The sequence below is a fragment of the Ictidomys tridecemlineatus genome, chromosome 3, assembly GCF_052094955.1.
Source record: "Ictidomys tridecemlineatus isolate mIctTri1 chromosome 3, mIctTri1.hap1, whole genome shotgun sequence".
Classification (NCBI taxonomy): Eukaryota; Metazoa; Chordata; class Mammalia; order Rodentia; family Sciuridae; genus Ictidomys; species Ictidomys tridecemlineatus.
In genome coordinates this window covers 98,867,609-98,882,915 of record NC_135479.1, presented here as the reverse complement: position 1 = coordinate 98,882,915, position 15,307 = coordinate 98,867,609, and the positions used below count along the sequence as shown (strand labels likewise).

The 15,307-nt window shown below is 43.9% G+C and overlaps 1 protein-coding gene across 2 annotated transcripts in view; it reads left to right on the top strand.

The window, feature by feature from the left end:
• Arhgef26 (Rho guanine nucleotide exchange factor 26) overlaps positions 1–15,307 on the top strand; it is a 93,941-nt gene that overhangs the window by 20,402 nt on the left and 58,232 nt on the right. For both annotated transcript variants that reach the window (XM_078043533.1, XM_005325690.4), the window contains exons 4-5: positions 1,681–1,737; positions 4,857–5,017. In XM_078043533.1, coding sequence (XP_077899659.1) covers positions 1,681–1,737; positions 4,857–5,017 — 218 coding nt within the window. The remainder of the gene's footprint in view (positions 1–1,680; positions 1,738–4,856; positions 5,018–15,307) is intronic.

Genomic DNA, 15,307 nt, shown 5'->3' with positions numbered 1-15,307 from the left:
CCCTTCCAGGGCTGGCTTTTTCTCCTGGATCCTCTATCTCCACATACACCCCATCTTCTGAAGGCATCTGGCCTGCTCATAACCTGGAGCTCCCAGACACCTGCTCTCAGGAGCCTCAGGAGGACAGAATGAGTCCTCTTTCTTTGTCCTGTGAACACTGTGGAAGGTCCAGGCCAAGAGGGCAGACGGGGAGGACAGGCCCGGATAGTGTCCCGGCAGCCAGCCAGGAGGGATTGCTTTGTCATAACCCTCCAGAACGAACTCCCAGACTCCCCACATATGCTCCAGTTCAGCTGCCAAATCATAATTAAAAAACGCTTCCTGGAGTCTTTATTTTTTTTTTTCTTTTTTATGAGGGTTGGTAGTTTTGTGTGGGCTGCTGGGATGTTAGTGGGACTGTGTGGCTGAAGGGGTGTTTTGCAATTTGTCATGTTAGTATTAAAGATGGTGACGGTTGTGTGCACTAGCGCTTTACCTTCTGCAAATGACTTCTCCCTGAAAATATCAACTACTTGAGCTCTGGGTCCCCCTGACTTTGGATGGGGGGACCAGACTCTTATCCCCCAGCACAGGGCTGGTGCCTGGCAGGTGTCTGAGCCCAGGTGCTTCATCCTCCTCCCCTGAAGAGTTTCAGGTCTGAGCTGCATCTGGACAGAGATGCCAGTGGCACAGAAGTCCTTGCTGTGACCTCACCTGTGGCTCTTGTGGACACGGTGCCTGCAGGTCCCTGTGCCAAGGTTGTGTCAGGCAGGAAATCCTGTGCAGTCCCCACCGGGGTCAGCAAAGGCAGCTCTGTAGGGTTTCATTCTGTTTGTCAGCCTCCCCCCCTTATTAAGTGTGTGTGGAAGGCTTTTGCCATGAATTCCTGCTGACAGGTTGACCCAGGGTCAGGATGGAGGGTGAGGCTGAGGACATTTCATGATACGTGTGGGCAAAAAAAATAACAAATGGAAAATTTGCTGGGGGGTAAGAGTGTGGCTTCCCATCCAAAGTCAGGGGGGACCCAGAGCTGGCATGAAAAGGGGTCTTGGTGCTGGTACCTCACCAGAGATGGGGTGTTATCCTGAGAGCAGGGACCTTGGGCCCTTGGCTTGCGGCTGGTAGGCCTGGATGCAGACCCTGTCTGCTCCTGTCAGCTGTGGACTCAGTTCATGCCCAGAGCAGCTGCTCATTTTCTGATTTTCTAATTTATGATTTGGGAGATTAATTAGATAACTTATTTTAGAAATATCCGGAACTAAGAGTGGAACAAAAATGCTCAACCTGAAAGAATTGTGTTGTACATACTTTTTAAGTTCTTTAATGCTGAACAGTGCCCATTTATTATTGTGACTAAATTCTGAGGATTTGAGAGCTCCTAATTTGACGTTGTGCAGATTTTTTTTTTTTTTTTTTTTTATGCTGGTGATTGAAACAAGGAACACTTAACCACAGAGCCACATCCCCAGGCCTTTTTATTTTGAGACAGGGTCATGCTAAATTGCTTAGGGCCTCACCAAGTGGATGAGGCTGGCTGGGAACTTGAAGTCTTCCTGCCTCAGCCTCCTGAGTTGCTGGGGTTACAGGTCTGCATCACCACACCTAGCTGCAGAATGGATTTTTGAGGGCAGAGTTATGCTTTATGTAATAAAGAAATTGTCAAAGTAAATGAGTTCAACTCTATTTTGCTTTCTCTCCTAGGTAAAAAGAAATGGGTTGTCCCAGACAGTCAGCCAGGAAGAAAGAAAGAGACAAGAGGTACGCTTCCAGAACAGGTGCTTGAGCTGGGGCATGGGGGGTGGTTCCTGTGCACTGTGTGGTATTATCCTCTGAAAACACGTTTGTTTGTTTTTTCTTTGTTTTACAAAAACAACATGTGGCCATTGTTAAATAAAGCTACCCACACAGAGACCTCCTAAAAGAAAAGTTTTATGTATTTTAACACCATTTGCCTTTAAGCAACAAAGTACCTAGTCTAGGAGTTTAAAGTGCAAGAAATACTTTGAAAAATGGAACCGTCTAGAATTGACAGGCAGGTTGGTGGAAACACTGGCGGCAAGGTCTGAATGAAGAGTACATGCTGATCTGTAGACAAAGAGATCCTGGGTGTTAATGTCAGCAGGGGAAGGCTTATGTGAGGCTCTGAACTCTCTGGCAGTTTTCTGTAACTCAAAAAGAACAACAGAATACAAAGCTTATTCAATGAAAACTAAGTTAATAGGGTTTTACAACTTGAAGTTTAAATCAGTGCAGCTTAAAAAAAAAAGAAAACTGCTCATTGCGGTAATACTGTGACATTCTTAAGAATGTCATTCCTCTGTCTCAGGCGTGTTTGTTTGTACACATACAGGTGTGAACACAGACTCATTCCTCCAAAAACACAGGTTGTCCTTTCTTATTTCACTGGAATAAAATAAAGCCAAAGAAAAGTCCAATGTAATGACTATTTAAGCTTAAAGAAAGCGGACCAGAGTACAGAACTTCCGTGTACCTACCACCGAGAATCAACAAATGTATTACATTAAAAAATTTTCTTTATATTTCTTAAAAGAAAATAAAACTTTTGATAAAATAGAAGTCCTGCATTCTCTTGATAACCCCATTCCCTTTGTCTCCCCAGAGACAACTATCATGAATTAGTGCATAATTTTTCAACCAATCTGTGTTTTAAAATCATGCATTACATGTACATTTATGAGTACTCATTTTGAAAAATGTATATAAATGATATAAAATCTGTACATATTTTTCAGTTACTTGCGTTTTACACTTAACATTGTTTTTGAGAATTATTTGTTAATATATATTAATCTGAATCATTCATTCTGGCTACTATGTAGTATTTGACTCTGGGAATACCACCTTTTCAAAATTTTATCTATTTTCCTAATGATGGACAAATGGGTCCAAAATGTGTTTTGGATCTGACTGCGCAATCCTTTGCTGTTGATAGACTTTCCCCCTCTCTTATTAAATGTGCCATAAGGAGTTTCTCTCACCTAGTAGACAAATTGAAGAGCTTCTCCAAAGCCCTAATTCCATTAGAACCTTCTTTGTCTTTTAAATCTTACATATTTGACTTTATCTATTTCTATTATAATCTGAAAATGTCTGTTCAGATTTATGACATTAAAAAAGTAATGACAGCTGGTTAAGTGGCCATGCCTATAATCCCAACTATTCAGATGCCTGAGGCAGAATTACAAGTTGGAAGCTAGCCTCAGTAACTTGGTGAGACCCTCTCTCAAAATAAAATGGGCTGGGGATGAAGCCCAGTGATAGAGTACCCCAGTCAGTCCCTAGCACCACTGCCACCAAAACAAGAGAAAATAATACACACACACACACACACACACACACACACACACACACACACACAGAGCAACAGGAAAACCCCAATAGTCCCAAACCTAACTTTATGGTTTCTTTCATATTCTAAATAGGTATTTTTAGTAGGTGTAACTTAATTGGCTAGTTACACTTGGTTGCAGGATATTTTAGCAATTATTGCATTAACTTTATTAAGCTAGTGCTTTTCCCCTTTGCTGTGATCTATTCTGTGTAGTTGATTATATGTTTTTGCTTCAGTCTTTGTGTTGGATCTGACTACACAATCCTTTGCTGTTGATAGTGTCTGAAGTTGTTCTGAGCACCATATCCAGCCATTGTTTTTGGCCAGGAAGGGAATTTTCTTTAGTGCCTTATAGTTCTTGGGAATAATTGTATTGATGGAGTAGTGATGTAATAGATAGGTTAAGTGATGTTCTTACTCTTAAGACAGTAACATCACTTCATTTCCCAGAGCACAGCCTGGGCTTCACCAGCACACTCAAGTAAGATCTAAGGCTCTGAGGCCTTGTTGGATGCTCAAGAGGGAGGTGAACACCAAGATTAGCCCAGGAACCTATGTGCACACTGCAGCCTGGGCTGCCAGCTCCCACCCCACCCCCAGGCCATACTCCTTGGTACAGGGGCCTGAGGGGAGGGGGCTAGAGGTGAGGGTGGTGAGGTCGCCAGGAAGGATGTTGGTCTCTGGCCTGCAGGATGTTCACCATCCCTCTAAGGAGGACCTCCCCCTGTGTCATGGACCTTGGAGTCTCTGTGATTGACCCTGCGAGGAGCTGCTGGATTCCTCCCCAGGGTGTTGGTGAATATGCACAGGTGGGGTTGGCATGTCCATCACCCACACTTATTAGGAAAACCAGAGCGTGCCTGACACCAAGAGTTCTGCAGAGAGTCCTTTGCTCCTTCTTGAGACAGTGAGGAGAGTAGAAAGAGTGGGTGGCTTGTTGAACAGAGTTACTCTCAATTATGTGAGTTTGTATGAAAGAATTCCTGTGGCTGATAAGAACCTTTTGAAGATAGGTCCAGTCGTGCTGGAATATTTGCTATTGTTATTGACTAGTTTTTTTATTTTTAAAAAATCAATTAAAAAATTAAAAAAAAAAAATAAGGGAGAGAAAGAGCACACACTGAGGGGAAGGGAGGGGAGGGATGTGGAGGAAGGGATTTCTGAATCCCAAGGGATAGCCATAAATTCTTCCTGTCCCTGAAGCAGCATGCTTTGAAAGCAGTGCTGGAGAGGATGACCCCAAGGTTAATTAATGTCCCACTGAGATTTTATGACACCCTGGCTTCCTCCCGGATTCCAGCCTCTACAGAGGCATGGCCTCAGGGCACAGTCTCTCCTGATTCCCACTGTGCACAGAGGCTGTCTCAGGATTTGGGTATTTGGACCTTACAGAAAGACAGGACTGGAACCTGCTGTCTTTTTTGTGCATTTTAAGACATCAGGCCATTCTTACCACAGGACAAAAAGCTATATTTGTCCCTCAGTTAAACTAATTAGTAAAATAGTTCTTTTTCACTCTTACCAGGCCATCTTTGAAGTCATATCCTCTGAACATTCGTATTTACTCAGCTTGGAGATCTTGATACGAATGTTTAAAAATTCTAAAGAACTGAGCGATACGATGACGAAGACCGAGAGACACCACCTCTTCTCCAACATCACAGACGTGTGTGAGGCCAGCAAAAAGTGAGTGTGCTTCCCTTGGCACTGCAGGCCAGGCGTGGCTGGCCTGTGGACGCCCTGTGCCTCAGAAGGCATCCTGTGTACCCTTGGCTCCTGCCGTCAGCCTCTGTCTCTGTTCCTTGAACGGGTTTTAAGCCGTGTTTCCAGTGGCTGGTGGGTAGACAGACTCCCAGCAGGCAGCCACGAGGGTCCCTTCACTCCTGTCTCTCCACATCGGTTGCCTCTGCCCCTTCTGATCACATGGACAGTCTTGGTTCCGTGCCAGTAGGAGCTCTTGTATTTTAGAAATAAAGAAAGAGTAGACTCACGCTTCCATCCTCTGTGGGCTTGTCTGGCTACAATGGAACATTATTTTAGTTTTATTTTATTTAATTTTTTGCTTCACTTTTTGTCATGAAAAGTAGATGAAGTTGCATGATTTTCACACTCTCAAAGCTATGAGCTTAAGAATTTTCCATATTTGCTTATCTTTTCTTTTTGGTTAAGTATTTCCAAGTTTACAGAGAGTGTTTTATTTATAACTACTTCAGTATTTAAGAACATTTTTTTGCATAAATTAGAGTATTATGATCATACCCATCATTATTACTCATTTTTCACCTATTTTATTCTTTTTTTAAAATATAAATAATAGGTTCACATGCCTTAAAAATCCATAATATACAAGGCTCTCCAGTCAGATGTCCCTCCTGTGCTGTGGTTCCCTGGCCACCTGAGAGATAAGAAAAGTACCACTCTTTTGGTGCATGGTTTTAGAATTCGTTTATGATTCTTTATGGAAATGTCTTTTTGCCTTGTGTTTGCTTAAATCATAGCGCACTATAAACGTGTTCCACTGCTTACTTTTTTCACCTGAATCTTAGAGATCATTACGTATCTACGCTAGAATTTCTCTATCTATTTCCACCGTTTTCCCTTCCAAGTTTTAACTGAGGAAAACAGGCCATTGGTCCTGCAACACTTGCCAGAGGGCACGTGTCGTGTGGCTGGCGATCATCGTCAGCTCTGTTAATTCATTGCACTAATGCTTTCTAATTTATTATCTGATTAAATGTTGATGTCATCTAATTTATTGCTCCTTACTCATTTACTAGCTGGACTATTTCTGTAAAGAACAATGCACATCTACCTAATGTTCCTAGGGGGAAAATTCAAGTTATATATTTATTGATCCTTCTCCACTTTTACCTTAGCAATCTTGGATCATGTTCTTGCTGTCTGGAGCTTTAGGAGCTAGAGGATCATGCTTTCACTTCTTCCCTCTGGCCTGGAATTGGCCATCTTCCTTGGTGTCTTGGTGTGAAGTAGTGTTTTAAGACTTCAAGGGAGTGTCCCAGGTGCTCAGTGCTGAGTGGTTTTCCACTTTTTTGTACATAGCCAGAGACAGGTGTTACTTCCTAGCAGATGTGAGGGTTCCCCAGGTGGAGTGTGGGGATAGCTGTTCTTTCCCAGTAGATGTAAGTGTGACTCTGCCTTTAGAAGTGGGTTAAACTCTGTCCCTCCCACCCACTTTCTGGGCTTTAGGGTATCTTTGGTCTCACTGTTGCAAGGTTCCTGCTTTGTTCTTCCATCATTGTGCATTGTTATTATTTTGTCTTAGGGGTGGTTTCCTAGAAGTGGAATTGCTAGATGTAAGTGTAAAGGCATATAACAGTTTATTATTTATTGTAAATTTCTGCTCATCACAGTAGTGCCATTTTGCAGGGCTCTGGAGCAGACAAGCACCTCCTTCCCACAGCCTTTCCAGCAGAGAATGCCAAGAGAACTCTAGGTTTTTGTCAACTTAATGGGCAAGAAAGATTGTCTGAGTAAAGTTTTAGTTTGTATTTCTCTTACAAGTTTTTCAGGTAAATAAGAGCCATCTGAGATATTTTCAGTAATTATTAGCAGTGCTGTTATTTCTCTGTGATGTTGAAATTAATTAGAATTCGAGGGAAGTACTTACATCACCAAAAGCAGGGAAAGGAAGGAGTTTTCTTCTTGCAGAAACCCAAGAATATTTTTGAGTCTGGCTCAGCAGTTGGATATGCACAGTCAACTTAGCGAATCCCAGGGAATCACTTGCTTAACTAGGAGAGGCAAATGTATTAGCATTCTCCTGCTCAGAAAGAGAGAGGCCAGTTCAGGCATCTTGTGTGAGAAGTTGACAGAATCATGCAGCAAGTGGAAATGATGAAGGTAACTTGAATCCATCAGACACCAAAGCATTAAAGTGCAAGGTACTCCCTTAAGCTTGAAGGGTGTGTGCCTGTGCCTTCATTTGTTTGGTGATGATTTGAGTTATTTGGTATGGGGTGCTTATGATTTCTTGCAAGCTTTGTGTGACAGCCTTTACAACAGAGTGTGCCGAGGCAGCTTGCTAGTGAGCCGGGCTCTTGGAGTCTCAGGAGGAATTACAAGGGTTGTAGCATATGCACACAAGCCAGCTGGCCATGGGGTTAGGTTCTGCCACCAGCATCACCCTGGAGCAGCCTATGGTGATGCTGCTTCACCATAGCTGTGAGGTCACGAGGCCATGAGAGTGGGTCAGCTCCCCTGTATTCTCATGGGACACTTCCTACGCTCAGTCCACTGTGGCCCGGGAGAGTCAAGCAGTGCATGTCAGTGTGAGCTTGTGGTCAGGAAGCAGGTGGATCGCATCACTCCCAGTGGGTGAAAAAACAAGGGTAGGAGATTCTAGAAGGATCGGGAAATGTACAGTGATGATTTGTGTCACGTATATCTACATAACGAACAATTATACAACCAATAAAAATATTTAGAGGATTATTTAACCCATTTTATCCATCACCCCTGATGCGAACACCTGTAATAACTCAAACTGAGAAACAAATATACCACTTGTTTTAACTGTGAAATAATATTTAAATATTTATCACATTCACAGAATCGAAAACTTGGGGCTTAATGGATTAATAATATGATAAAATTTTCATCTTTCAGATTATATAGCAGATCCAAAGAGTGGATTTTAAATTGCATTAGATTTTAATAATGGGGAAGGCAACTTATCAGAACATAAAGGTTGATAGAATTGTGAATCTTTTAAATTTCTTCATGTTTTTCTGTAATCTCAGCATGTACAATACATACGGTGTTTACGCAGAAAAGGAAAAATAGTAAGAGATGGGAGCCAAGACAAAACAGGGGAGGAAGCTGGACAGGTCAGTGCCTGACAAATCACAACAAGTTAATCCTGAATTACGTCGTTGTGCTTAAACCGTTGATTAAATTCTGTGTTAATTTTAATCATTTGCAAAATTCAGATCCTTCATGAATTTATTGAAAAGTTTTCATTAATATTGTAGCTTATAGTAAACAGCTGGTTTGAACTGGAGAAGAGGATGGGATCAGGGAGAGGAGGGTCAGGGGCGTAGGGGAGGGCGAGGGCCATAGCGTGTTCTGTGCGTGAGCCAATTGACCACAGCGGAACCCTTGTTCTTTGTGATTAATATGCACTAATAAAAAAACCCGCCAACTTCTCAGCCTCCATTAAAGGAGAAAGACCGAGATACCCTCATCCTTGACATTTTCGCTCTGTTTTCACTTGAACTGCTGCAGTGTTTGAGTGGGTGATGTGTGTCCGAGTGAAGTATGACTGTCACAGGACACCCAGGCTCTGGGGTGACTGACAGCACAGCGGCTGGTCTGATCCACCTTGAGGTGCTGGTTCCCTTGCAGTCCCACACAGCCTTCGCCACGTTCAGAGCTCACTCCATGGTGCTCTGCCTACTGGTGGGACTTCAAGGTGTTCCCTAATATTAGTGTGCCACCAGAGGAGACTGTCTAGTCCGGAGGAAATGTGAATTAAAGATCTCCCAGAAGTACGTGATCAGTGTCTGCGGTGATACCAGGAGCTGGGTTCAGCTGTGCTGTTGGTGATCACAGCCGGGCTGCCCGGGTTGCTCCTCTCTCACCTGGGGGAGGTTGGCTGCAGGTGACGGCATGTTGAGTGGAGGTGGAGGTCAGAACAGCCTCAAGAGCCAGGTTCACGGTGTGGTCTGTGCCCTTTGTTGAGGTCCCCGTTCTTCACTGTTGCCAGTGATTAACACCAGGAGGCCCTTCTGTGTGAGCTGACATGGCCTGAAAACAGGCAGGAAGGGACAAAGTCCACTCAGGTTCTGGCTGATGCTGTTCATCAGGTGTGTCCCTCCCATGTGGTCAGCACTCTGAGCCTCTTCCTCTGAAGGCTCCTAGGTTGCAGGGTATGTCAGCTGGTCCCGTCTGTCCTGCAGCTGGAGGTCTTCTGGGCCAGGGGTGGCTGGGGGAGGATCCTGACCTGTGTGCAGAGGCACCCCAGCACGGGGCACTTCCCCCCAAAATGGGCAAGTTTGGGTCTTACTGGAGGTTTTGGATGTAGGGCCCTTGGGGAGCCTGGGGGAGGCCTTTGTGTGTCTGAGGAGTTTCCAGTCTTGGCTGAGGAACCTCAGCATTGCTGATGTGGAGCCTTGTAGATGCTAGGTAGAGGCTGGTATGGCTGCACTGGGGAGAGCAGAGTGGGGTTACTGTGGAGGGATTGAGGATGACGAGATCGGAGGCAGTTGCAGTAGAGGGCCGCGGGGAGGACTCCAGATACTTAGACCTGGACTCGCTTGCACCAGGTGGGAAAGGCAGGGGTCAGCTTGCCTTGAGGTCTCTGCCCAGTTGACTGGTGAGGTTGTGTTAGCCAGGATGGAGGAGGAGGAGGTTGGGGCTTTGCAGGGGAGATAAGGGAATCACTGGGGGCATGCTAAGTTCTAGTGACTAGAGTGAGAGGGGGAGAAATCTAGATGAACAGAGAAAAACGGAAGAGAACTCTAGAAAGGGCTGCAGTAGTGACGCAGATTGGAGCCCCTGGTGTGGCTCTCTTGCTGTGGGTTTAAATGAGATATTAGATGAGGTAGCAGTGTTTAACTGGTGGTGGTTTTGACCCCTAGGGCTATTCAGAAATGTGCTTTTTGGTTCCCCCAGTGACATGGGGGCTCTGCTGGCATTAGTCAGTGAGGGCTGGGGTCCCAGGGTTCTACAGTAGGTGGAAGTCCCAGGCAAATATGAGTGGTCCCTCCCAGATTCCTGTAGTGCCCTTGAAATGAACAGGGGAGTAAAGAGAAGGCCAAGGTCAAGGTTTGGGCATGGAAGCATCTCAGGAGCCTTGAGTTGGGACAGAAGTACAGTAACTAGGGTAATTGACCCCTCCTGTAGGCCCTTGGTGGTAGGGTTTGCCTCGCCTCCTGTAGCCTTGGTGCTGGGGCCTGGCAACTGTTTACATTCTGCTGTCTTTAATAGGTGTCTATGGGGACATCACCTACTGATCCTGCTCACGTCCCCTCCCAGGGAGGGTGCCATTCTTTTTAAGAAATACTTTTATTCGTGCGTCATAGTTATACATTCATTGTGGGGTTCCTTGGGACATGCCCGTGCATAAGCTAGAACTGGCCCCATCAGCATCTAGTATGTCCACTCTCCCTTCCCTCCTCACTCTTCTGTTCTGGTCCTCTACTCTACCGATCTTCCTTCTATTTATTGTTTTTAGTCAGTGCTTTATAGAGACACATGGAGGTGGCCGTCACCATGGTGTGTCCATATGTGTACAGAGCATGATTTGCTCAGTTTCATTCCACTCTTACTCCTTTTTCCTCTGCCACCCGTCTCCCATCCCTTTTCTCTGCTCCACTGATCTCCCTTCTATTTTTCTGAGAGTCCCTCCAACTAGTCTTTTTTCCTATTTTTGTTTAGCTTCCACATAGGAGAGAAGACATTTGACCTTCAGCTTTCCAAGTCTGGCTTATTTCACTTAGCACGATGGTCTCCAGCTCTATCCATTTACCAGCAAATGCCATGATTTCATTCTTCTTTATGGCTGAATAAAAGTCCGTTGTGTATATGCATCACAGTGATTAACCCATTGGTCTATCGATGGGCACCTGGGCTGGTTCCATGACTTAACTATGTGGTTGCACTGCTATACACATTGATGTGCCTGTATCACTGGAGCATGCTGATTTTAGTTCTTTTGGATAAACACCAAGGAGTGGGTCACATGGTGGTTCCATTCTTAGTCTTTTGAGGAACCTCCGTACCGCTTTCCAGCATGGTACCTAATCTGCAGTCCCAGCAGCCATGTACAAGTGTACTTTTCCCCCACATCCTTGCCAGCATTTACTGTGACCTGTATTCTTAATGGCTGCCATTCTGACTGGAGTGAGATGACATCTTAGTGTAGTTTTGATCTGCATTTCCTTGATTACCAGAGATGTTGAACATTTCTTCTTACATTTGTTGACCATTTGTGTTTCTTTCAAGGAGTATCTCTTTGGGTTTTTTTGCTCATTTATTGATTGGCTTATTGGTTTTTTTTGGGGGGGAGGGGTTCTTTTTTGGGTATTAATCCCGTGTCAGGCGCAGCTGGCTAGGATCTGCAGACTCTTCACACTCTCAGTTGTTTCCTTTGCTCTGCAGAAGCGTTTTAATTGGATGCCATCCCCCTTTTGGATTTGGTTCTTGGTTCTATTTGTTGAGCTTTCGTTTTCATGGGATGCCAAAGTGAGGTCCTGTAAGTTCAGGTAATACCAGTATGGCTTCTGGTCAGTGCCGGGGCAGAGCCATTGACCTCCTGACCTTGGGCTGCTTTCTTCCACCTCAACTGCTGCTTCAAGTTCATGAACTCTCCTTGATTCCTGATCTGCCTATCTTTTAAGGGCCAGTAATGTCCTAAAAGGCTGGTCAACCCTCTTAGAAGTGAGGAGACTTTCTTCCTACCTGCACACCCCACGAGTCAGATGCTTTGCCTCTTTGTTTACTTTTCTTTCTTTCTTTTTTTTTTTTTTTTTTTTTGATATCAGAGATTGAACCCAGGGGCGTTTAACCACTAAGCCACATCGCCAGCCCTTTTATTTTTTTTTAATTTTGAGACAGGGTCTCACTAAGTTGCTTAGGTCCTCCTCTAAGTTGCTGAGGCTGGCTTTGAACTTGTAATCCTCCTGCCTCAGCCTCCCAAGCTGCTGGGATAACGAACATGTAGCACCGCGCCCAGCTGCTTTTTTGTGTGTGTGATTATTCCTTCACGAATACATGTGCACTCAGAATAATTTACAGATAATTGCCGTATTAGTGGAAAAGATCTACAAGTGTGATTAACCTATATTAATTTGCAGCAGGATATAATAATTCCAGTTGTTTTTGAATTTAAGATGTGCCCCTCGTGAAAGGTGAATACTATGAGGAAGAGAAATGGTTTGTTGCACAAAACTGAATATTAACCCTGCTGTTCTGTTTAGAAGCTCTAAGGTCTAAGCAGGGTCTTTTGGGTTAGAATGTTTTCTAAGAAGGAAAATTAGGTGACTTTGATATTTTGTAAAATGACATATTTCTACCTTGAATTCTGGGTTTTCACGCCTCCTTCTCAGTGATAGTATAGTGTTTTGTGCTGTTATTTGTACCTTATAAAAATGGCTGCCGAGGAACTTTGCAAGGATTCTAGTTTCTCTTTTTTCCATTAAAAATTAAAACATGAGTGTTTCTTTGGGAAGCCACTTGAAGCTCAAACTATGCTTGTCTTCAGTTTTTGCAGACTAAAATAAAAATATCCATCAATGTGCTTTTGTGTCCCGTGGAGCTGAACTTGTTCCCAACATATAATGAGCAGCTGATGCCAACTTCTCCAGTTCCTGCTTTGTGTAGGAGAGTAAAACAGAGTAAAAGACAAATGTCGAATAGGAATAGCACTTACCCAGCACTTGCTTCTCCACAGGAATTTTTTTGGCCTGATTTTAATCAGAGTATAGTAAAATTGAAACATCACAAGACATAAAACACTTTTTTAAGCACACATGCTTTATGACGTGACTGGATGTTACCAGAAGTGGCATTTTGTTCAATAATGGCTCAGTGTATCTGCATCATGAAATATGCTTTCTATTTGGTCATTAAAATTCTGAACTCCTCAGTGCATTAACCAAATACCAGTAAACTTTCAAAAGTCTTTAATAGAATTAATTAGCCTGTCATCCTTCCTAACTCATAAAACTAAATTTTAAAGGAAAACATTTATATTTAACCAGGCCAGAGAGTGTGGAATTCAAGTTGTGGAACCTGTTTAGCTTTTGCCTAGAGTGTGGCTGTGGGTGGAGTTTCCCGCCAGCCTGGGTTCCCTCTGTACTGAGCTCACAATGTCACCTGACTGTCATAGAGCCCTTTCCCAACTCCCTTGATTTAACAGACAAACCTTATTCATTCTAAAACCTGCTTCTTCAGCTGATGGTTGAAAGACAGTGACACCCAGAAGCTGCTCCTGCTGACTTTTTTTGATGCGATCTCTGTCCTGGGATGAGTGGTCAGCATGCCTTGGAGATTACCTGCAGGCATCCCACAGAAACATGGCTGTACTGGCCTGTTTGCTCAGTCCCGGTCAGTAACCAGCATCTGACGTAATAGTAAAAAAAAATAAGTAGAGATTTGTGTCTCATTTCAAGTAGAGATATAAGGACTGTAGATGTCATAAGAATAAAGAAAAGCATTGCAAGTGGTCTGAAGTCTTTGTAAAGTTGAGCAGGAGACGCTGTCAGTCAAAGATGAATGATTAGAGACCTGCACTGACCTTTGCTCTCTTCTGAAATCCCAGGAGAAATGACCAGAAAGTCAGTGCCAAGCTCACAAGGATAAAGAAAATAAGGAAAGGTACGAGGGAGCATACCTGTGAGACCCGGGGACTTGGGAGGCCAAGGCAGGAGGAACACAAATTTGAGGCCAGACTCGGTTACTTAGTGAGACCCCTTCTCAAAATAAAATTGGAAAAGCGTTAAGGATGTAGCTCAGTGGCAGAGTGCTTGCTTGGATTTTGATCCTCAGCATTGCAAAACAAAAAAAAACAGAGTCAACAGCAACAGTTCTTTGGAACCTGGAAGTTCAGAAACTATTTCAGGAAGTTGTTTAAAGAATTTTTAAATTAAAACCAGCAAATAAGCAGATTGAATTCTCAGAGCCTCTCCAAGGTGCAGAGATTGATGGAGTTAGGATGAATCTCTGACCAAAGACAGGCCCTTTGAGAAAGTTTGTTTGAGATGTCATTAGACCCAGATCACTCTGGGTAGCTGGGCAGTGCCCCTTTCTATCCCTAGACCCAGGAATCCAGGCCCACATAGCAGGGTGGCAGATACCAAACAGGTGACAAGGACAGAATGACAGAGATGCCTGGAGATTTCTGTTCCTTTGGAACTCTGCTAGCCTTTGCCCTTTTCATCAGAGGATGATTGGCACTGTATGGGTTAAACAGCATTTTGTAGGTTTTATCAGTGGTATTTACATTCATTTATTATGTTATTATTATCATCAAGTTTTACAGGAGGCAACAAGTTGAAGTTTACAACACTCATGTGTAAATCCTCAACCTTTAACAGAGTATCCATTTTAGTGACAACATGGAGAAGTACTTATTGACTGTAAATCCAGTTTCTTCTTCTAAAGGGAGGATGGTTTATCCAACCTTACAAGGTGGTTTTGAGAATGAAAGGAGAGCACACAGGTAACGTGTTTAGCCTGACACTAGGTGAGCTCTCCAAAGGCAGATAGTCAGTTGACGGTGCCCTCACGCTGATCATCTGTGCCTGATCCTCTGCAGTGTCTCTGGAAAAGTTTTGCATTTATTGACTTCTGGGTGGACATCATCTTTGTCTCTGCCATTATTGATCTAGCTAGGTTAAAGAACAGCTTTTCTAAACAGAATTTAGTGCAATGGTTTGCATGAGTTTGTTTTTAAAGATGCTTATGACACAGTATTACAACATTCTAGCACTGATGTGTATTTTGTTGAATGAAGTTAAAATAAATGGATTCTTACATAATCATAAGTAGCATAATTTCGTTGTGCCTTAGGCAAGAACTACAGTCTTGAGTCTTGCTTTCTGCCAGCCTGGTGTTTTCTGAGAGAGAGAGAGAGAGATTTTCTGTGGACAGTGTTTCAGAGCAAGCCTGGGCCTGTCTCGGCTGCCAATCACTCTCCTGGGTAGACTGGGCAGACCTTTGGGTTTACGTCTTGGTCTTTGCCTCTTTGCCCAGCTCCAGGAGCCCATGGGTTCTGAGTTGTCCCATGGAGATTTCGGCTTGGATAACTTCCTGGCTGGGGCCGTTCCCAGGCGTAGTCACTAGCTGCTCTCCATCTTGAGCTAGAGTGGGACTCTGGAAAGAGCCACAGTGGCTGGAGTTTGGTTGCAGTGTTTGGTCTGCATTACATTTACAGCTGTGGACTTTGAACCATTACATGGATGTTGGATTCTGCCAGTTGTGAGTGGAACAAGCAGGACCACACAGTTTTTCTGG